General features: G+C 32.1%; 1 protein-coding gene across 4 annotated transcripts in view; it reads left to right on the top strand.

Annotated features, from left to right (window-relative positions):
- The window catches only part of LOC114332856 (uncharacterized), a 348,079-nt gene that overhangs the window by 299,143 nt on the left and 25,222 nt on the right, over window positions 1–23,714 (top strand). For 2 of the 4 annotated variants that reach the window (XM_028282646.2, XM_028282668.2), the window contains exons 8-9: window positions 4,577–4,663; window positions 10,920–11,073. In XM_028282646.2, the coding sequence (XP_028138447.2) occupies window positions 4,577–4,663; window positions 10,920–11,073 (241 nt within the window). The remainder of the gene's footprint in view (window positions 1–4,576; window positions 4,664–10,919; window positions 11,074–23,714) is intronic. The other 2 variants (XM_050652319.1, XM_050652320.1) reach the window with 1 other exon arrangement.

Here is a 23,714-nt window from a genome sequence, read left to right as displayed (position 1 = left end):
CGACATTTAATTTTCTTTTCCGGCAAATTTAGTAGTGCTTAATTGGGGTCACATCCTTACGAAGGAGAAAAGGTAGAGGAGGAATTGGGGTCACAGTCGATGGACCACGTTGATTTCTATCCTAAGGGGGGGCAAATGCAGGAGGGATGTAGCCATTTGTTTGTCGGTGCCTTCAGCGATATTATTTGGTGTAAGAGTTAGCTATTATAAGGGACAGATGTGGGTGTGATAAGGTTAAAGATCAGATGAAAAATGGGATTTGATATTTTTCTTAAAAATTATATTGCTGCTCAATTTAGGGTCGAATGAGGTGAGGAGCAAATGGGCAAAAATAAAGCTCAAGTATACTTGCTAAACATTTAGTAGCCGAATAACTATTTTCGTAGCCAATAAGAAATCAAAAATATATTAGACCGAAGCATGTTAGTATTTAATTGAATTTTTTATAAACTAACAAAAAAATAAAAAATTAATCCAGTATATTAAAAAGAAATTCACAGCATGCTCAAATTAAATACAGAGTGGGCCAAAGAAAAAAGTCCACCTCGATACTTGGCAGTATTTATTAGATTTTTGATCTAAGGGTGACACATTTTTACGGTACATACATTTGTCATGTGTCAACCCCCTCCCTTTCACTTCCCCTCCCTTATTTTTTAAATAGGGAACAGGGGTCGTGTGATAGCTCATGTTAAAGATTATTCAATTCTTTCTTAAGTAATATTAACATTGATATAATTATTTATACAGGGTGCCCAAAAGAATTAATTTGAATTAAATTAATTGACACAAAAGGAAGAATGTATGTAATTTATTTAATTCAAAAAACATTCTACTGCTGTCACAAAATTAAAAAAGTATTTTTTGATAAATAAACATTGCTTTTCGCTTAATTTTAATTTTCAAGCTGTCACCCATCTGCCTCTTAGAAGGTTGAATATTGAATTTAAGCGAAAAACAATATTTATTTATCAAATGAACATTTTCCTCTGTTTTCTGTCAGTAGTAGAATGTATTTTGAGTTAAATAAATTGCATACATTCTTCTTTTTGTGTCAATTAATTTAATTCAAATTAATTCTTTTGGGCACCCTGTATAAATAATTATGTCAATGTTAATATTACTAAATAGAGAATTGAATAATCTTTCAAATGTGGTAGCACACGATCCCTATTCCTTATTTAAAAATAAGGGGTGGGGAGATGGAAAGGAGGGGTTGACAAATGACAGGTGTATGTACAGTAAAAATGTGTAACCCATAGATAAAAAATCTACCTGTTTCTTCATTTACTTAAAATCTAATAAATACTGCCAAATATCGAAGTGGACTCTTTTCTTTGACCCACTCTGTATAAAACTTGTTCATTAGATATACAGTGAGGACGTGTGAGTTGGAATAAATTAATTATCTCGAGAATGGGCGAATTTGGAGAGAAATCCTGAGACAGGTCGAGTTTTATTTTTAAATTTTGACTTTTTGGCATATATTATATCATATTAGTGACGTCATCCATCTGGCCGTGATGACGTAATCGATGATTTTTTAAATAAGGGTAGAGGACGTGTGATAGCTCATTTGAAAGGTTATTTAATTCTTTATTCAGTAATATAAACGGTCATATATTTATATTTATACAGCGTATCTGGAAAAAATTAATTTTTAATTAAATTAATTGAGACAAAAAGAAGAATGCATTTAATTCATTTATTTCAAAATACATTTGAGTGCAGTTAAAAAACAGAAAGAAATGTTTATTTGATAAATAACTATTATTTTTCGCTTAAATTCAATGTTAAAACTGCCACCCACCTGTCTCGTAGCAGTTTTAAAATTGAATTTAGCGAAAAGCAACGTTTATTTGTGAAATAAACATTATTACCTGTTTTTCTGACAGAAGTAAAATGTATTTTGAATTAAATAAATTGCTTACATTTTTCTTTTTGTGTAAATTTAATGTAATAAATTTTTTTTTGTACACCCTCTATAAATAATGTAATGTTTATATGATTGAATGGAGAATTAAATAACCTTTCAAATGAGCTATCACACAACCCCTACTCCTATTTAAAAAATCATCGATTACGTCATCACACCCGGATGGATGACGTCACTAGTATGATATATATTCCAAAAAGTCATAATTTAAAAATAAAAATTGACCTGTCTCAGAATTTCTCTCCAAGTTCGCCCATTCTCGAGATAATGAATTTATTCCAACTCAAACGTCTTCACTGTATATTACTAATATTATTTTATTTCTAGTTTTTAAAAAATGGTATATTTGTGCCTTTTAGTCTAGGCGCCAGAGGGGTCACCGTGTCCTTTTCAATTCTGATGGACAAACTCAACGGTTTCTTATGGATTTTTGGCTGCTGATTACGAATTTCGAGGGTGAATTTCGATCCGAGTGGTCAAAAAATTGTTATAAAAAATTTAATTGTTTATAAATTGTTTTTAAGGCTCTGGCTCATAAACTAAAAGAGACAAAAAAGAATGTTTCAAATAAAATTTGTTCGCTAATAAAAAACGAAGAAAGAAACGTTTACTAAACTTAAATCCAACAGTTAGAACTCAAGATATTATAAAATTAGTGCACAATGCAAATTGCAAATTGCAAAATAAGAATTTTTTTAAGCTTTATCGATCGTAACTCAGCTTCTACGCATGAAAATGAGCCCTAGAGAGTTTCATTTTAAAGCTTCTTTAATAGGCTTCCTAACAAAGTTTGTTAAATTACTTTAGCTTCATTTGTTTTAAAGTTATACTCGTTTGAAGTTATAATTTTCAAAAAGAAAGTGTACATTAATTTGTTTATAAGGGTTTTAAGTAAATTTGAGCTATACACATTTATACTTTAATTAACAATAATGATATAAAAACTTAAAAGGAACATTTTGAGCTTTTTAAAATGTTCGTAAGTTTATTTTTGTTCAATATATCGATATTTTAATGGCGCGCTATGAGGCTCACAGTCAAGTATGTAAGTATTTTTCGTTGCTTTATCGATCGTAACTCGGCTTCTACGCATGCAAATGAGCCAATATGTGATATCCATATAAAAATGAATCGAGTTATTTTACAGCATCATCATTGCATATAAGACGAGCATTTATGTTGTGGCGATGATGATGTTGCAAAAGAACTAAATTCACTTTATATGGATATCATCTAGATATTTAGACTGTGAAGCCCCAGAAAGTTTTAGTTTTACTGCCCACAAGAACATACTTAGTACCACCATGTAACTGTAAAAATTGCTCTAAGAACTTATTCAGATGTAAAAAAGCTGAGATTCTCTGTATATCTCGATGCAGATGCATGAAAGATAATGTTTGTAAAAATAGTATTAATAAATAATATCAACTTAGTTTTTAGTTCTATTTCTGAAATATTAGTATTTAATTTTTTTTTCTCATTTAGTACAAAAAATAGAAGACAAAGTGAATAGAATGAAAGGTGATACGAGGTACAGTATGATGATTTAATTATAAAAATTATATGATAAAATTTTATTAGGATCTTCAAAAATGAAAAATGAACATAACGTATATAATATACTATATACATAGAAATTAAAATTTGCATCGAGAAGTTAGGGCTTGTCCATATATAGGCGGTTTGCCAACGTCGACTGCGCGGTTTACCTGTTTTCCCCCTGTTTTTCCTGGTATTAGGGTGAAACTGCAAAGGCGGCATTAGGGTGAGATCAAGTAAAACAGGTAAACCGCGCAGTCGACGTTGGCAAACCGCCCACATATAAACAAGCCCTTTGCTCGTGAACCTTTACGCGGTGAGTTAATATCGCACCTCAGAGCGCGCTATTAAAATATCGATATCTTGGCCAAAAATAAACATACGAACATTTTCTTAAGCTCAAAATGTTCCTTTTGAGTTCTTCTATCATTATTGTTAATTAAAGTATAAATGTTTATAGCTCAAATTTGCTTGAAACCCTTATAAACAAATTAATTTACAATTTTTTTAAGAAAATTTTAACTTTAAACGGATATAACTCTAAAACAAATAAAGACAAAGTAATTTAACAAACTTTGTTTGGAAGCATATTCATTAAACTTTAAAGTGAGACATTCTAAGGCCCATTTGCATGCGTAGAAGCCGAGTTACGAGCGATAAAGCTTCGAAAAATACTTATTTTGCAATTTGAAATTTGCATTGTGCACTTATTTTACAATATCTTGAGTTCTAATTATTGGATTTACGTTCGGTAAACTTTTTTTTTTCTTCGTTTTTTATCAGCGAACAAATTTTCTTTAAAACATTCTTTTTTATCTCTTTTAGTTTATGAGCCAGAGCCTTATAAAAAATTTATAAACAATTAAATTGTTTATAACAATTTTTTGACCACTCGGATCGAATTCCACCCTCGAAATTCGTAATCAGCAGCCAAAAATACATAAGAAACCGTTGAGTTTGTCCATCAGAATTGAAAAGGACACGGTGACCTCTATTTGGCGCCTAGACTATTTTATAAATTTCTTATATCTTCTAATATTCTATTCTTTCAGCTAACATGCTTGCTGCTTTTACTTTCCTAACCAATTCTTCTCTTTATAGCTATAGAAGTTCCTATCGCTGAATTAGCTGAAACTATAATTTCTGAACTTACACAAAAACCTGTAAATAGAAATAATTTTAATCAAGGTAGGTGCAATGGTTAAATCAATTCTTAATTTTATTGTTTAATAGTACTTATGTGTGTCTATAAGTTAGTGTGTATGAGTGAGTAGCTTCTCTTTTAACTTGTTCGCTATATCGGGCGAAATAGAGAATAGATAACAAATGGAGGCTAGAAACGGATGACAGTGGTAAAAGAATAATAAATATAAGCCAAAAAGAAAAACTATTCGGAAAGAGCAAAAGGATAGGAAGAACAGCACAAAAAGAGTGTTCCAAAAGAAAAATAGAAAAACATATACAGGGTGTTTGGTAGGTCGATGGAAATTTTTTAAGGGATAATAGGGGACGCCATTTGCAACATTTTTTGCTAATAATGTATCGCTTAAACTGTTAAACCACTTCATAGCAGGTAGATTTTTTGTTAGCGTAGCAGGTAGATTGTTTTTTGTTTGTTATGCGTTCGGAGAATGACGATAGCTGATGGAAATTGTATGCGAAGAGTAAGTGTTGTAGGTTTTCATTTTTATTCCATTCGTAAAACAGGGAGGTAGTACGCCTAGTATACAGGGTGTTTGGTAGGTCGATGGAAATTTTTTAAGGGATAATAGGGGACGCCATTTGCAACATTTTTTGCTAATAATGTATCGCTTAAACTGTTAAACCACTTCATAGCAGGTAGATTTTTTGTTAGCGTAGCAGGTAGATTGTTTTTTGTTTGTTATGCGTTCGGAGAATGACGATAGCTGATGGAAATTGTATGCGAAGAGTAAGTGTTGTAGGTTTTCATTTTTATTCCATTCGTAAAACAGGGAGGTAGTACGCCTAGATAATTTTTAAACGTGAAATAGACGGTTGTCGAATATTGACAAATTTAACTTTATTTCGGAAACCTTAACAGTTTGAGCGATACATTATTAGGGTTATTCCATTTCAAATCACTCAATTTTGGAGCAAAAAAATTTTGGACCTCCGATTTGTCTGAAAATTGGTATATAGCTTCTGCGGGACGTAAAAATAAGATATTTAAGGTCAAAAAATCTTCTTCTTCTTTTTTTCTCAAAATGTTATTTTATGCGATTTTACAGTGATTTGGTGTTTATTTATACAAATTTGCATCTTCTATCGTAAAGTATCAATGAAAAACATAATATTTTAATAGAAGGGACTCAAAAATATCATTATATGGCATTATAACAAGTTACTTTGATTCAAAACAAGCTTTTAATCAAATTTTATAGTGTAGAAAACGTTAAAATACCGTTTTTACATTTTTCTCCATTCCCAAAATACATCATAATCGATTTAGCTGAAAATTTGCCCACAGATAGACAAAACATATGATTTTAAGTGGTGAAAATTATTTGAATTATATTACAATACCAAAAAAGTTACATGCAATATTATAGTCAAAAATATAGGCGTCTACTGTAAGTAAAATTAACTCGAAAATATCGACCTCACCACAAAAATTGTTAAAAAGAAATTGTAATAATTGTAAATACGATTTATTTGGAATAATTTCAGTTCCCACCATTTTTGTCGAAAAGTTAAAAATGGCGGAGTTATTGAGCAAAACAGGTTCTCCTTTAAAATCAAGATGGCGGCTAACGTAACGGAGGAATTCATTTGTGATTTTAAATTTAGGCTACTATTGACTCCCCTAAAGATCAGAAAAATGAAATTTTGGGCATCTCGGCATTCAAGGTCAAATGCTATCCCGATTGGACTAATATATACTTTTGGGTCTGATATTATTGCATGTAACTTTTTTGGTATTGTAATATAATTCAAATGCTTCTAACCACTTAAAGTCCTATCTTTTGGCTATCTGTGGGAAAATTTTCAGCCAAATCGATGATGATGTATTTTGGGAATGGAGGGAAATGTAAAAAAACGGTATTTTAACGTTTTTTACACTATTAAATTTGATCAAAAACTTGTTTTGATTCAAAATAACTTGTTATAATGCCATATAATGACATTTTTGAGTCTTTTCTATTAAAATATTATGTTTTTCATTGATACTTTACGACAGAAAATGCAAATTTGTTTAAATAAACACCAAATCACTGTAAAATCGCATAAAATAACATTTTGAGAAAAAAAGAAGAAGAAGATTTTTTGACCTTAAATATCTTATATTTACGTCCCGCAGAAGCTATATACCAATTTTCAGACAAATCAGAGATCCAAAATTTTTTGCCTGAGTGATTTGACATGGAATGTACCATTAGCAAAAAATGTTGCAAATGGCGTCCCCTATTATCCCTTAAAAAATTTCCATCGACCTACCAAACACCCTGTATAACCAGGACATAAAATAAAGATAAGCAATAATAAAAGGAATTCTAAAGGATCAAAAGAATTAATGAAAAAATCAATGCCCTAAAACAAGAAAACCGAATACTACACGAAAACTACGAAAGGGTACAAAAATAGAACCAAGAAATTTGACAAAAATTTAAGGATATCCAACAAAAATGGAATGGCTGAAGAAAAAAAAAAAAAGAAAACTATCGTTACGAAAAATACAAAACAAGAACTTCGTACTATACCTACTATTCCGGAGAAAATAAGCAGGGCAAAAATAAAACTGCGTTTATGATAAGTAAAAAAAAACTAAGAATCAAAGTTATGGATTTGTATACATTAAATCCATCCGCTAATACCAATATGGTTGATGCGGCTGCCTTTAAATAAAAAAAGTTATGGATTTTAGAAAAATTAGTGGAGCAATTTCATATATCAAAATCAAGAACATAGAAGCCAATATGCCAATAGTAAATGTTTACGCTCCAACAAGAAATGCAAGTAGTGAAGACTTCTACAAGCAACAAGATCCTTGCCAAAAGGTTGCCAGATACCAAATTCTGATAATGATAGAGAATTTAATGCCAGGGGTATAAACGGGAAGAATAATAGGGAAGTTGCAGAAAAATAAACAATTCACGAGGAAACCAACGATAATGGAACAATACTATGCAACTTAGATTCAGCAACAAATACACATATTGCCAGTATAAAATTTCGTCATCAAAAACCACATAAAATAAAATAGTTCAAGCTAAAGAGAACGTAACCAGATAAACCACGTAGTTCTTAGTAACATAAAATAGCATAATAAAAAATGAAAATAAGAACGCTCAACAAAATAAGAAAAAAATATGGAACTTTAAAGAGCTACAAAACAGGCAGTAAAGAATAAATACGGTAAAAAAGACAGTAAAAAAAACTACAAATGGTCGAAATTTAAGATATAGAAACTAACTGGGTAAAACATCAAAACAAGCTTAACAGTGGCAGCAGAGGAAACAATAGGACAAAGGCAAAAAGTGAATCAAAAGATTGGGTTGATCTCGAATGTAAAGCCAAAAATATAGAGAAGAAACAAATACGGCTGACATGGTTATCAATCGGAACAGATGAAATACTAAATGAATATAAAATCTAAATGGTGTTAATCTAGAGAGCTAAAATTGAATCGAAATTACAAACAGAAATGAATGTTCATAAATCCTATTTTGGATTTTACGATTGGTTTGGCCAATGTAAGATCGGAGAGAGTCTGCATAAGGAATTTCATAAACTCCGTGTTTTTCATTTGGAATGTTGTATCTGACTGATTGGACAAGGGATGAAAATTTTTGTTGTTGGGAGTAAATATGGGGGGGGGGGTTCCTGATTTTGTCAGTGACACTTTTGATGTAAAGAAGAAAAGCTTTTGTATGATCAAGGTCAGAGTTTTTGGGTTGAGATTGAGTGGGAGATTGAAACTTGCGGAAGCTCCTATCGATATGATTTTTTGCAATAACCGAATATGATATACACTGTGTCCGTAAAGTATGGAACAAATTCTTTTTTAGCTAAACAGAGCATTTTAAGAAATAATCCTGAAACACGTCGATTTTTGATTTTAATTTACCACATTTTAAAATAATATTCTAATATACAGGGTGAATTACTTTCGAGTAATGACGTCACCGTCATTTTTTTTTAAATGGAACACCCCCATTTTGTCTCAATTTTCGGATTACTCGAGCTGAGCTGATTCCAAAAAAGTATCACATGTTGATTCAAATTGGTAAAGCGTGGACAAAAATACAATAGTTTTGTGTGTGTTCATAAAATAACGCGTTAGTTAAATTAACAATATTATCAAAAATACTTATAGTCTAGCGGACAGAATATGATGAAATACATGACTTTATAAATGTTCGAACTGCAGCCCTTGCTGTATTTGACAGTAACCCAAACGTTGTACAAATTCTTGTTGAACCTTGTTTATTGTGTCTGGAGAAATATTGTTTATTGCTGTCCGAATTCTCTGTTTTAATTCTTGAATATTTGCTGGTTTCGTTTGATATACAACATTCTTCAGGTGGCCCCACATAAAATAATTAAAAGGATTGAAATCTGGTGACCTCGCTGGCCATTTAATAGGTCCACGTCTACCAATACACCTGTTCGGAAAAATTTCATATAAGTACCTTCTAACATCTGCAGCATAATATGGAGGTGCACCATCCTGTTGAAACCATTAACTTTCATCTGCTGGGAAACAAATTACGTAAAGTAGGTACGAAATACCCCCTTAAAAACTCAAAGTACGTTGCCCCGTTTAAATTACCTTCGATAAAGTAGTGTCTGATGATTCGATTTCTTACAATTCCAGCCCATACATTTACCTTTTGCGAGTATTGTGTATGATGCTCACGCATCCAGTGGGGGTTTTCTTTTGCCCAGTATCTACAATTCTGACGGTTAACCTCGCCATTTAACGTGAAAGTAGCCTCATCAGAAAAAATAATGTTTTGTACCAAGAGAGGGTCTCGGTGGCAGTTATCCATCATTGCTTCGCAAAATTGAATTCTTATATCGGGATCATCTTCGTTTAATTCCTGCACAAGTTTGATTTTATAAGGATACCATTTTTCAAGCTTTAATAGTTTGTGTACCGTTGTTTTGCTAACACCGATATCGCGATTAACTTTACGCACAGAAGTGTGCGCATCTTTTTCAAAACTAAGTAAAACATCTAACTGTCTTAGAATTTGCAGAGGGACGACCTGATTTCCGTGCATTTTCAACCGTACCAGTTTCTCGAAATTTCTTTTCAATCTTACTGACTGTTGAACGCGTTATAGGTATTTCTGGATATTTATCATTAAACAAATTGCACACTTCCATCTGAGTTCGCGATCTGTCTCCATACCCAATCATCATAAGTACTTCAATTCTTTGCTTTACACTTAACTCCATTTCTACTTCAAATTAAATCTAAGCAATAATTAAAACATTCACAAATACCAAAAATATTGTAGTACTAAACTGTCACTGAACATCAATAAATTACTAAACAAATAATGACATTTGACAAAAACATAGCCTACTATGTTTCTTTTAAATTGATAAAAAATAATTTCTTCCATATTCTGTCCGCTAGACAATAAGTAGAATAGGCAAGGAATGCGAGATTATTAACATAATCAAAGAGCGCAAACTAGAATATCTTGGCCATGTTATGAGGAATGAACAGAGATATGGCTTGTTGCAACTCATTCTTCAAGGCAAGGTATTTGGAAAGAGAGGACCAGGGAGAAGAAGAATATCTTGGCTTCAAAACCTGAGAAAGTGGTTTAATACATCGACAACCGGACTATTCAGAATAGCAGCAAGCAAAGTTAGGATAGCCATGCTGGTCGCCAACATCCGGAACGGATAGGCACCTTAAGAAGAAAGAAGAAGACAATAAGTATTTTTGATATTGTTAATTTAACTAACGCGTTACTTTATGAGCACACACAAAACTATTGTATTTTTGTCCACAATGTACCAATTTGAATCAACATGTGATACATTTTTGGAATCAGCTCAGCTAGAGTAATCCGAAAATTGAGACACAATGGGGGTGTCATTTAAAAAAAATGACGGTGACGTCATTACTCGAAAGTAATTCACCCTGTATATTAGAATATTATTTTAAAATACGGTAAATTAAAATCAAAAATCGACGTGTTTCAGGACTATTTCTTAAAATGCTCTGTTTAGCTAAAAAAGAGTTTGTTCCATACTTTACGGACACAGTGTATATGCGATTACCTATGTGATAATTTTCATTAAAAATATTAGTTTTTAGTTACTTAGCTACCCTGGCTATATTTTTATTCGCCAAATTTACAACTTTACTTACATTGCCTAGATATATCGCACAAAGCTTTCTTTAACTTTATCTCGCAAATAAATACCAACATGATTTTAAAACCAACCGTATACTTTTCAGCTTCAGCAGTAGAAGGCCGTTCGCTGTGCAACCACAGAAGGGCATACCATCTTTTCATCGACTCCGTCTCGCCAAGATGCCACTTTCCAGCGTTTCCTTGCGAATCTTATGAAGATTTCATTGACGGAAAATGTTTCCCGTGTACCGAAGAGAGGTAAAAAGTCTTGTTTTTAACGATCGTTATGCCGACACGATATAGAGCTCAAGATCGTGAGAGGTTTTTTAAAATTTCACGAAAGTTTGGGAAAGTTGGTAGAATAAGATGTTAGTGGGTTAGGGAATGTAGTGGGTTTAACGAGAAGTATCTCTATTTAATTTTGGATACAGAGTTAGATGTTTATGTATGTATACAGGTACGGTATTTTGGACATTATTCTTCACTAGTCGCATAAAAAATATAGGAATCGCGTTTATTAACTTAGGAATAGAAGGAGAAATATTTATATATTAAAGAAATAAATATATATGAGATTTTTAAGCCAAATTGTCCGTAAACAGTATTTAAAATTCACAGCTGCGGTTTTATTGCTTTATATCAGTAATGAGGAATGATCAAGATAATTAATTATAAGTCGCATTTATTTCTCAACGCGAAATAAGTGAATAAGGCGGGATAATGTAAACTACGTTCATCACACATAGTCGTTGTGAAGGATAGGGATTCGTCGATTTCGCTCAGCTCGCCAGATCAACGGGGTGTGTAATGCTTCGGAATACGTTCAGTGCCCCTATTCCTATGGTTAGTTATTCTCCGTTCGTTCAGCATACAAAGTGTAGTTATACCCTTCTTTATGACTATCATTATAACCAAAGCCTATGTGCAATGTACACAAAAGTACGTGTGATCAAAATGATCAAAATATAAATCAACAAATTTATTCACAAAATAACTTAAATTAATTAATGAATCCAGCTGAAATTTCGACGCTTTGTTAAGCACTGGTAGTCCAAGTAATGAAGCTTAAAATAGGACAAAACCTCGCAATTTTTACAGAATGGATCGATTTGCTTGAAAATTTGAGAATAAGTAGCGGATAGTCCAAGGATCAAAATCAATTGATACCGAAAGGCCCTTTTAGCATGGGGGTGATTGCCACCCCATCTGGGGGGTGGAAATTCTTTATTATATTTTGACCACAAAAGTTGGTAAAAACATTCATTCTAAGCAAAAAACGTTCTATATATTTTTGTGATAAAATTAATAGTTTTCGATTTATTCGCTATCGAATGTGTTAGTTTTACATATATCGAAAAAATCAATGTTTTTTTTAATAAGTTTTCTGCTAACAACTCCAAAAGTTTTCATTTTATCAAAACAACTTTACTTAAAAAAAATGTAGCTTTTGAAAAAATAAACAAAACCGTTTTTTTAAATTTTATTTAAGACCAATAATAATCGAACTATACTTTAGTATATGTTAGCTCTTCTTCGTCAAATGCTAAATATTGTAGGTTCAATGTCAAAAGACAAGAAAACTATGCATTTTTCGAGGATAACTTGTTGAAACTAATGTAAAGTATTTAAAAACATCTATCTCCAGAAATAGAAAAAAAGTCTCTAGCTCAAAAATTAAGTGACGTATAATGAAAAGAATGTCAGTCCATATTTTTTTCAGCGAAAAAGTGATCGGAAGCAACCGCCATAATCACAACCCTAATTAAAATTAGTCATTGACCTTATTTGGTCTTCTTTATTTATGTATTATTAATAGGTTCTAGAAGTTTGACCGGCCTAGAATGATTGGTTTTAAAAAAATGGAGTTAAAAGCGAATAACGAATTTTTGTAGTTTGGAAAAAAATGGCTTTTTCTTCAGAATAGAAAGATTAGCATCAGAGATACGAACAAATGTTTAATAATGAAATTGTAGCTTATTTAATTTCCAAGAGCCTGGTTTGCAAAAATTTTTTCTACGTCAAAAATTCAATGAATTATTGACAATTAAAACCTGTAATAACATGCAAAAACCATCTTTACCAACCCTTTCAAATTCACCTCTTTTTGCGACTGAGGATTTTTAAAAGATTTAATAATAATACGCTTATAGATCTTGCAAAAACCTACAAAATTATTTTTTACCAAACTTTCTAAGATAAAAAATAAAAAAGTTACGGTTAAAAAATCAATATCTTTTTTTGAAAAAAAAAGGAGAAATTCAATTGGTAGCATAATAATGTAAGTTAGGGGTGTTTTTAGTCATTGGCCTTATTCATTCTTCTTTACTTATGTATTATTAATAGATTCTAGAAGTTTGAGTGGCTTAAAATGATTAGTTTTAAAAAACTAGAGTTAAAAGCGAATAACGAATTTTTGAAGTTTGGTAAAAAATGCCATTTTCTTCAGAATAGAAAGATTAGCATCAGAGATACGAAAAACGTTTAAATATGAAATTTAATTCCCAAAAACTTGGTTTAAAAATTTTTTTCTAAGGCAAAAATTGAGTGAATCATAAATGAGTACAATTGGTAAAACATTGATTTTTTCGATATAAAACTAACACTTTCGATAGCGAATAAATCAAAAACTGTTAATTCTATCAAAAAAAATGTATAGAACCTTTTTTGCTTAGAATCAACGTTTTTATCAAGTTTTGCGGCCAAAATATAATAAAAAATTTCCACCCCCGTGATTGGGTGGCAACCACCCCCATGGTAAAAGCGCCTTTCGGCATCATATATGTTGTGATCCTTGGTCTATCCACTACTTATTCTCAAATTTTCAAGCAAATCGATTCATTCTGTACTTTGCTAACTATACTACTGTACAACTAATGCTTTGCATAGACTCTTAAAATTTGAGTTTTTTTTATCTAATTTTATAATTCGTTGAATTTAAATATTTCAAAATAATCAAATAGATGAGAAAAATCAATAATGACAGCATATGTTGAAAAAGCTCACTTAGGAAGCTCACTTATGAAGCAAAAAGCTCACTTTAAAGCGATGAAAAAAAAAACAGTTCAAGGATCGGGCCAAGAAATTCAATAAGTAGATATTGTATACATATAGAACTATCTTCACCTAAATCAGTATACAAATGACAAAATATTTTCGAAAAACTCGCTATTTTTAAACAACTGTTTCGACTATACTACTAGTAGACCAGGACGGATCTGTTTTGAGGTGGATGTGAGAGGTGACATTCGAATTTTTGCAGATAAAGTTAGGTGACAACTTCAATAATTATAATTGATTTATGCTCCTTCTCAAATACGCCCGGAACATTAATAAAAAAATTTAAATATTTAAAAATTTCGAAAAATATCGATTTTTTTTTCTATTTTCATTGCTTATAACTTTAAAACGATTCATTTTGGAACAAGGTCGTAGGGAAAGAAAATAAATATTATTGAATTTTGTATAATATACTACTAATTTAAAATGTCTTAAATTATTATCATTTCTGAAAAATAGCAATAAATAGAAAATAAGGGGACAAAAAAGACTGTTTTTATTCAATGTTTTTCAACCACTTTGGGTGCACTTAGAATCGTTATAATTCGCTTAGAAAATTCTTATAACATACTTAAACCGTCCACCAAATTTCATTAAAATCGACTTAATAGATTTTGCATAATTATTTTTGCAATCTAATTTGTTTTTTAAAAAAGTTCAAATTTTTTAAAAACTTTCTGAACAAAAAGTAAACTATATAGAAGTTTTCTAATTTTTTTACATATAAAGAGGTTCTCTACCTATCTAATACTCTTTACAGAATAAAAAGGATTATTTAAGCGGTCTCAGCACTCTTCTAAAGTTGTAAACAATGTTTTGCCTTATAAACAAATACAGTGAGGACTTTTGAGTTGGAATAAATCCATTTTCTTGAAAATGGATGACTATGGAGATAAATCCCGAAACAGATCGATTTTTATTTTTAAATTATAATTTTTTATCATAAATATCATACTAGTTATGTCATCCATCTGGGTGTGATGACGTAATCTAAATATTGCAATTAATTAAATTAATTTTTTTTTTAATTCAAACCCTGTATAAATAATTATGTTAATATTTATATTAGTGAATACAAAATTGAATAGCCTTTCGATTGGGCTATCACACGACACCTATTCTCATTTAAAAAAATCATCGATTACGTCATGACGCCAAGATGGATGACATCTCTAGTATGATATGTTTACCAAAAAATTAAAATTTAAAAATACAAATCCACCTGTTTCGGGATTTACCTCCAGAGACGCCTATTCTTGAGAAAATGAATTTATGCCAACTCAAATGTCCTCACTGCATTTGTTTATAAGCTAAAAAATTGTTTATAAATTTAAAACAGTGCTGAGGCCGCTAAATAATCCGATTTTAATTCTGTAAAGTGTATTAGATAGGTAGAGAACCTCTATATGTAAAAAATTAGCAAACTTCTAAATTGTCTACGTTTTCTTTGGAAAGTTTTTAAAAAATTTGAACGTTTTTAAAAAAATATAGATTGCAAAATTATTCTGCAAAATCTATCAGGTCGATTTTAATGAAATTTGGTGAAAGATTCAAGTATGTTGTAAGTATTTTCTAAGCTAATTATGAAAGTTCTAAGTGCAACCAAAGTGGTTGAAAACATTGAATAAAAGCAGGCCTATTTTGCCCCCTTATTTTGTATTTATTGCTATTTTGCAGAAAGAGTAATAATTTAAGACATTTTAACTAATCGTTTATCACATAAAATTCAATTATCTTTATTTTATTTCCCTACGATTTTGTTCCGAAATGAATCGTTTTAAATTTAAAAGCAAAGAAAGTAGAAAAACATCGATCTTTTTCGAAGTTTTTAAATATTTTAATTATTTTAATAACGTTCCGGTCATATTTGAGAAGGAGCATAAGTCAATTATTATTATTGAAGTTGTCACCTAACTTTATCTGCAAAAATCCGAATGCCACCTCGCACATCCAAAAATAGACGTTTTTTCACAGATTCTCCCTGGTCTATAGGCTTTTAATTTACAAATGCTCGTTTAAAAGTTGTATCAAAACCCTTTCGATTTATTTATTAGCACTTGTATTTCCTCCAATTTAGAAATTTTGCAAAGCTTCTAAAATCAATTGGTGTTTATTGTTTTATCAGCAATTACTTTAGCGCTTCTGTCAGCAATAATACAACACATAAATAAATTACACCGAATGATCCCCGACACACGACGTGATCTGAATGTCGTACGTCAAAACCATAACCAAAAGATACTTGGCCGCCATTAATATTCACAGAGAAACCGGTCACAATTTATAAACCCTCGTGCTGAGGAGGCGGCGGCGCCTCTACGTGATGCATTACAACACAGACAAAAAACAATTTGTTTTTCTTTGTTTTGTATGTGCTAAAATGAAAAAAATTAACGAGTGCTCTACAACATTATTTACGTAGATATAAATATTATATATTATATTATGATATATCATTATAAGAATTATATAGTATATAATTCTTCTTCTTCCTTCATATAAGGTAAGTGAGCCAAATATTGCCACCTTAACGTTTGGTCGTAAATAAAACATACATTTTTATTAATAACTTACTTACTTACTTACTGACTTACATACTTACTTAAGCCGTCCTCTTGTACCTTACGGTGTCGAGATAAGTGGAGAAATCAGACGTCTCCATGCCGTTCGGTCAGTAGCTAGTCTTTCTGCTTCTCTCCACCCAATATTTATTTTTACGCAAGCCTTTCCATAATTTGCGTTCCACGTTCTTGCTGACCTGTCTCTTCGTCGTTTGTTGTCAGATGCCGCTTTCCTTACCCTCTTTACAGTTCTACCTTCACTTATTCTCGCCATATGTCCGAACCACGATAACTGTTTCATTTCAAGTCTGTCTAAGGCAGTGGCGGCTCGTACCACTTTAAGAAGGTAGTGCCACAACTCGGGCAGCCGCCAAAATTTTTAGTGACGGACTCACGATATTGTCAAAAAAAGGTATACTGACAACAAAAACTAAAAAAAATGCGCGGATACTTTTATCTTATGTACATATCTTAAGTTTATTGATCTGAGGTGCCAAGCAATTGTCCAACATTGATCAAAACAGTTCCGTAAATTAATTAATAATAAAAACCTCTTAACCTACCACCAGCATTTACTGCTGATAGTGCTTGAAAATTGTTATTACGATTTAGTCTCTATTTACCAATTTATAAAAATAATACTATTTCATTATTCACACACATGCACAAATTTTTGTAATGTCACGTTTAAAGTTTACGATATATGAAGTTCATTCTTCTATTTTTTGGTTGCAAAGTTTTCAATGACTTTATAATTAAAATTATCAATACAATTTACAAAATGCTTTTCTGCAGATAGCATACCTAAAGCACTAGGTTTCGATGTAAACATCGAAAAACAGCGTTCTGCTTCAGATGTTGATATAGGAATGGTAACTAAAATACTTAAAAGTTTAATAGTTTCTTCAAATGTGCTTTTTGAACCTTCCCTCTACAATAAAACCGATAGCGAAACAGCCCCAGAGGTAGTACTTAATTCGTCTCGCTAATACAGTACCTACTTCTAATTCAGTTTTAAACCGAGTTTTGCTTAAAAATTAAAATTGTCTCCATGGTTCATTAAGAAATGATTCGGAGAACTGATGCTTATAAGCAGAAAACTTCTCCGACATAAATAAATTAGAAGCAACTAAATGTCCGGAGAAGGTAGACCTTTGAAAGATCTGGTACTTTGAATAATATGAACCTTTAAGTCGTTGTCTAAAATTGACCGTAAAAAATTCGGCGCTAAAATTGACCAGCTCCTTAAATATGCCTCTATTTTCTGAATTTTCTTTTTCGTCGTGACCTCTTAAAGCTAACTCGAAAGCTCCACAACACCTTATAACATTTGTAGTTTTTTTTTCTAGCGAAAAACCACCAAAAAATTTTTTAAAATACTAATCTTTATTGTCAATTAATAAATTAAACTTAAGAAATAATCAAAATATTATCAAAATACCCACGATCATGATGCACCAAAAGTTTAATTATAAATACAAAAACTTTTTAACAGAAAATATACATAATAAAAGCGACAAACCAGCACGTAAAGAAACTCAAAATAAATAGACCTGGCTTCATACCCTCGTGCCTGGCACAGAGATTCTAATGTTAAGGTATACTAATAGTCCAATATAGCTCTTTCTCTGTCACTTACATATAATGCTCGTAAAATCTTTCTCTCTTTACTCGTGCCAGTACTGACTTCGGCGCGAAGGATATTCTCCTGTCGAATACTCTCCGCTGTCGGCAGGGATTGTATTGCGCCCATAGTTGCCATATTTTATATAATTTATAAAGATCAAAAGAAATGCACACAAAAAATTAATAAGAATTAAAAAGTTTTGAAGATAAAAAATATGTTTATGGATAGTTAGCAAGGTAGTGCCATGGCTCTATGGCACTACCTCACGGGCCGCCACTGGTCTAAGGTCCTTCCAACACTGCACCTTTCACGTATGTCTTCATTTCTTATACGATCACGTCTGGTCACCCCGGATACAGCACGTAAATATCGCATTTCTTATGCTTCAATTTAACTACGGATGTTGTCGTTCACTGTCCACGTTACACTATTTTTAATATATTTTATTAATAAATGAAAACAAATTTGGGTAGTAGTAAACAAATGTATTGACTTTAACAATCTAGTTTAATTATATCAAAAAACTAAACAGAAACTAAATAAAAAAATATGAAAAAAATTTTAAGAAACGCTTTTCTTTAGTTACGAATGACTAAAATTAAAAATATTATAAAAAAAGCAAAAAATAAAGAAAATTGAAAAAAATCTAACACATCCGTCAAAGAAAAGCGTGGCGCGTGTTCATCGAATAAACGGTTTTCGCCCCACGCTTTTCTTTAACGAATGTGTTAGATTTTTTGAATTTTCTTTATTTTTTGCTTCTTAGTTGATTTTTTTTTATAATATTTTTAATTTTAGTCACTCGTAACTAAAGAAAAGCGTTTCTTAAAAAAATTTTTTTTCATATTTTTTTATTTTTTACTTTTTAGTCTTACACTTTTCAAACATTAAAATATATCGTCATGTTTATTAAAATGTGTATAAAACATATGATATACTAACATGAAAAGTAGTCGGAATCGGCAAAAATTTGAAGCTTTATTGTTTATTAATGAAGCATAACGTAAACAATTAACGTAAAAAGTGAAATTATGTATTGTTCATATCATTCTATACAATCCGTAAAAGTTTCATGTTTTTACATTGTAAAAAAATAAGAGAATTTAAGCGTTTTCCATTAAAATCGTTTTTTTTTTATTTAAACAATTAATAAACATGAAAAAACATTTTTATTGACTATTCGTGTATTGTTCCCGCGAATGCATATGTCTGCAAATTTTCATTCATTTGCATTGAAGAAAAGGCAGCCAAATTAACGTCTAAAAATTTGACGCAAACTATTGAACTAATTAAAAGCGTTTAATAAAGAACACTTTTTTATTAAGGTTACGAATGGCAATATGTATTAGGATTACAGCTCTCCTATTATTGCCACCCATGTCAATATTACGCACTGCAGGACTGCAGTTAAAAGTAACACATTTTCTGAAATAAAAGACAATTAAGTAATATAAACTTAAATAAACATTTCTGTTAAATATAACTTAATAATATTGAGGGCAAATAAAGTTTTCTTTGTCATCTTTAGTTAGTCCTACACAGGCCTCGTGAACATATCGACAGCACACTATGCACAAGCGCATATCTTCTTTACTGCAGACTTTACAAAGGAAACAAAACCACGATTCTTCTTTTCTTGATATTTTTGGCACACTGCTCGTTGTTTTTTTGACAACTTTAACTGGATTATCCAATTTTGATTTTGGTGCGAACAAATCTTTGGTAACTTGCTGGACTTTACTGTTTAAAGCTGGCTTCATTTTCACGGTGGGTAATTTAATTTCCGGTGTTATCAGCAATTCTGTATGTTTAAAAGAACTGTTTAAGCATTTCTAGTCAGAAGTTGTTACTTGTTTAGACCCTAATTACATTTTTTGTTTCTTTTGTAACCGTATTGCCTGTCTGTTTATATTTTAATTCTCTTAGTGGACTGCCATCTTCAGAGCTGCTGCTCCTCTTAGATCTTTCTATAGGTTCATCTTCACTAGAGACATCGTCAAGCAGGCCCGGTCTGGCCAGGGCGGCTGGTCGGCGATCGCCGAGGGCCTCCGGCTCAAGGGGGCCTCCAAAAGCCAAAAAATTCAAGTAAACAAAAGTTTTTTTATTATAAAAAATTATATATACAATATAAGTATATTGTTCTTGTTGTATGGCTTTCGGAGGCAAAGATAACAGAGATTCCACATTTATTACTGGACACGATGTTACACCAAAACACATTTATAAATCGGTGGAAACTCATGAAAACTCCCATTATCATGAACTTACGGCCAAGGCAGCTTTTCAATGCCTAAAAGGTCGTGATATTGAGAGTCTTCTAGCGGGGAACCAATCTAAACAACGAGAAAGAGAAGTTCACACAAGAAGATTAGTTGTTCAACGTTTGATTGACATAGTTTTATTTCTGGGTAGACAAGGCATTGCTTACAGAGGGGACAAAGCAGAAGAGGCCTACTCACTTGACTCTGTAGAAAATCATGGCAATTTTCTCGAACTTGCCATGATGGTTGCAAACTATGACGTCATTTTACAAAACCATGTGAAACAGTGCATTGAGGAGAGTAAGAAACATAAGCAAAAAACAATTGAGAAAAGAAAAATTGTCGGAAAGTCAACCAAAAGACAGTACGGGCGAGGCTCTTTGATCACATTTTTGTCCAAATCGTTTATAAACAAGCTAATTAAAACGATTGCTACAATTGGACGTAATATCATATTGAAAGACCTCAAAGATAGTATTATTTACAGCGTGAGGGTAGACTCTACCCAAGATGTGGCAGTGATGGACCAATTAGCTATATGCACAAGACAATTTTCGTGGTTTCTGCAATGACAGCAAAAAATGTTTCAAGTGTTTGTCATGTGCCTTCTCAGTTCTTTTTGAACTCTCTGGATCAGGATTGTTCACTAACTTATATGTAGTTTATAAATTTATCCTAACGATACCCTGTACACAGGTTACATGTGAACGGGTTTTTTCTAAGCTAAAAATAATAAAGAATCGTCTTAGGGCTAGTTTAGGCCAAGACCTTATGTCTAGCCTTATTTTTATGAACATAGAGAGAGAGACTTGTTTTCTGACATCGACAAAGAAGAAATCATTAATGTCGTGGCCAGTAGTAGTGACGAACTTAAAAGAAAACTGATGGGATAGGCTAGGCAATCGTTGATAAGGCTACTATCACTATGGTAGGAATTTTTGTCGTGTTTATACGGTTAACACATTTTTTTTAACTTCTTTATGTAATAATTATTTATGTTATACTTATACTTCTATTACACTAAGCCATATTTTAGTATCAACGTACACTAGGGCGTTGCATTAAAGTTTTGTTTAATATAATGCAGCGTTTTTTTGCCTTGTGTTTTTATGGACACTAGGCCATATTTTAGTATCAATGTACACTAGAGTGTTGCAATAAAGTTTTGTTTAATGTAAAATGCAGCGTTTTTTTCATTGTGTTTTTATTGTCATGTTAGTAGTTGACCTTTCATTTAACTATCGTTCTGTTTTAGTCAACCATTCTTAAACAGTACTGCATTTAAAATTGATTTTTGAAGTAGTTACATTTATTAATAAATTAAAATTTGGTGCTATGTAAAGGTAAAATATTTTAATCATTTTAGCCTCTGGATTGTTGATATACAATGTCAATGTCATTTAGAGGTACAGTATTACCTAACCAAATAGAATCGCTAAGATCTTCAAATTGCATTGTAAAATATTTAGCAATTATTCAATTTCAACCAAATTATTAAAAATTTAAAAGCATTTAAAACCACGTTAGCCGCATGCAGCAAACATAGGCTAACTATTGTTGCCGTGAGAGGACCCCATGGTCCTCGTTCTTTTTCCGGGGGGGGGGGGGGGCCTCAAATCACCATCTAGCCGAGGGCCTCCAATGGAGCCAGACCGGGCCTGTCGTCAAGTGAGTCATCGTGAAGACTAAAATCTGATAATGATTCACTACTTGAAACAGAAATTAAGCGCTTCTTTTTTTTGTTATTAGTTTTTTTCTGGCACTTTATATCCGCTTGTACTCGCCTCATTTTTATCTGCAGCTACAATTGACTTGCTAGAACTTCTAACGACATCTGATAAATCTTGGAAAGTACTGTGGTCTTGGGAAGTACTGTGGTACTGATGTTTTCTTCTCTGTGGGTGATCAAACTTGGTGTAAAGGCAGCTTCAGGTATAGCGTCTGGTCTAAACTGATAAATGTCGGTGGCTGCAAAACCAGAGATAATGTTTGATGGTGTCGTTGCTTTTAGCCAAACTGGAGTAAAAATTTGTCCAAACCTCATTTTGGTGATCGTCATGCCAGGGTTTGTTGTTAAAAACTGTAGGACGTCTTGGTCCCAAAATGTCTCAAAGCTTTTAAACACTGATTTATCCATAGGTTGCAGCTCGTGTGATGTGTTGCTAGGAAGACAAAAGAAAGTTATGTTCATGCGATTAACTGCTTCAACTATGGAAATATCTAGGTGAATTTAAGCTCCATCAAATATTAGTAGAGTAGTACCAGGGTTTTTGAATGAAGAGAAATGGTCAAGACACGAAACAAATGGTTCACATGTCATACTACCTTTATTTGTGACAATAGCTTTTGAGCCAAGGGGCAAGTGATCAGACCATTCAGGTTTAAACCTTTACCCTTTAAATAGCACAAAAGGTGGTACGGCTTGACCAAGTGCATTTCCGCAACCTACAATTGACACGTTTTCTCCGTGTTCGGGTGCGGTTAAATGTACCCGTTTTGCTCCCTTTCTATCATTTATTGCTAATGAATTGTCAATCTGCACCCTGTTTCGTCCATATATGCTACCAGGTTTGTCAAATATATTTAGCTTTTCTATAGTATCACTCGATTTATGAAAGTAGTCATCGACGATTGTTTTATTCATTTTTTGGGCTCGAGCTATATTCATTTGTTGAGCTTTTCGCCTAGCTACGTCTGGATGCCTGCACAAGAATAACTTAAGTCACTTTCTACCAGCTTTATTTGACTCTTTAGAAAATGGATTTGGAATGTGATTTGTTATAGCGTAAGAAAACACACTTTTCATTAAAATCTTGCTTGTAATAGGCATTTCTACCTCAGCTAATCTGTGAATCCTTTCCACAAGATCATTTTCTTGTGCTGAAAATAACATCGGTGATCTTCCAAGCTTTCTTACTGGATTTTGCGTTCTGTGATAAAGACTTAGCGTTGAGCGAGGAATGTTGTAACTCTTGGCAGCACATTTGATGGACATTCCGTTCGCTATGGTTTGCAGCGCCGAGCGTAGATCTTCTTCTGACCATTGAGCTCGTTTTATTGGCATTCTGCAAAAGAGTTTAATATTTAGTCCCTAATATTGCCACTGGCAATAATAGGAAATATTAGCGATGGCAATATTAGGAACAAATGGCGTGCAGACAAAAACATCCGGAACTTAAAATTACATTTGAAATAATTAATGCAATTCATAAAATAAGATGTCGGAACTAAATCCGGCTGTCCAACTATACACACATTAATAAAATATTAAATGCGTACGAACGCGTTGGCGACATCTATGTGGAGACAGACAAAATTCTCTATAGGTCGGAGTGAAGAGTCCTTAGTGACTATCTTTTTGCTTGTTCATTGGTGGGTTATCATTAGAGCTCG

Source organism: Diabrotica virgifera, chromosome 5, assembly GCF_917563875.1.
Source record: "Diabrotica virgifera virgifera chromosome 5, PGI_DIABVI_V3a".
Lineage (NCBI taxonomy): Eukaryota > Metazoa > Arthropoda > Insecta > Coleoptera > Chrysomelidae > Diabrotica > Diabrotica virgifera.
This window is presented reverse-complemented; position numbering and strand designations above follow the sequence as displayed.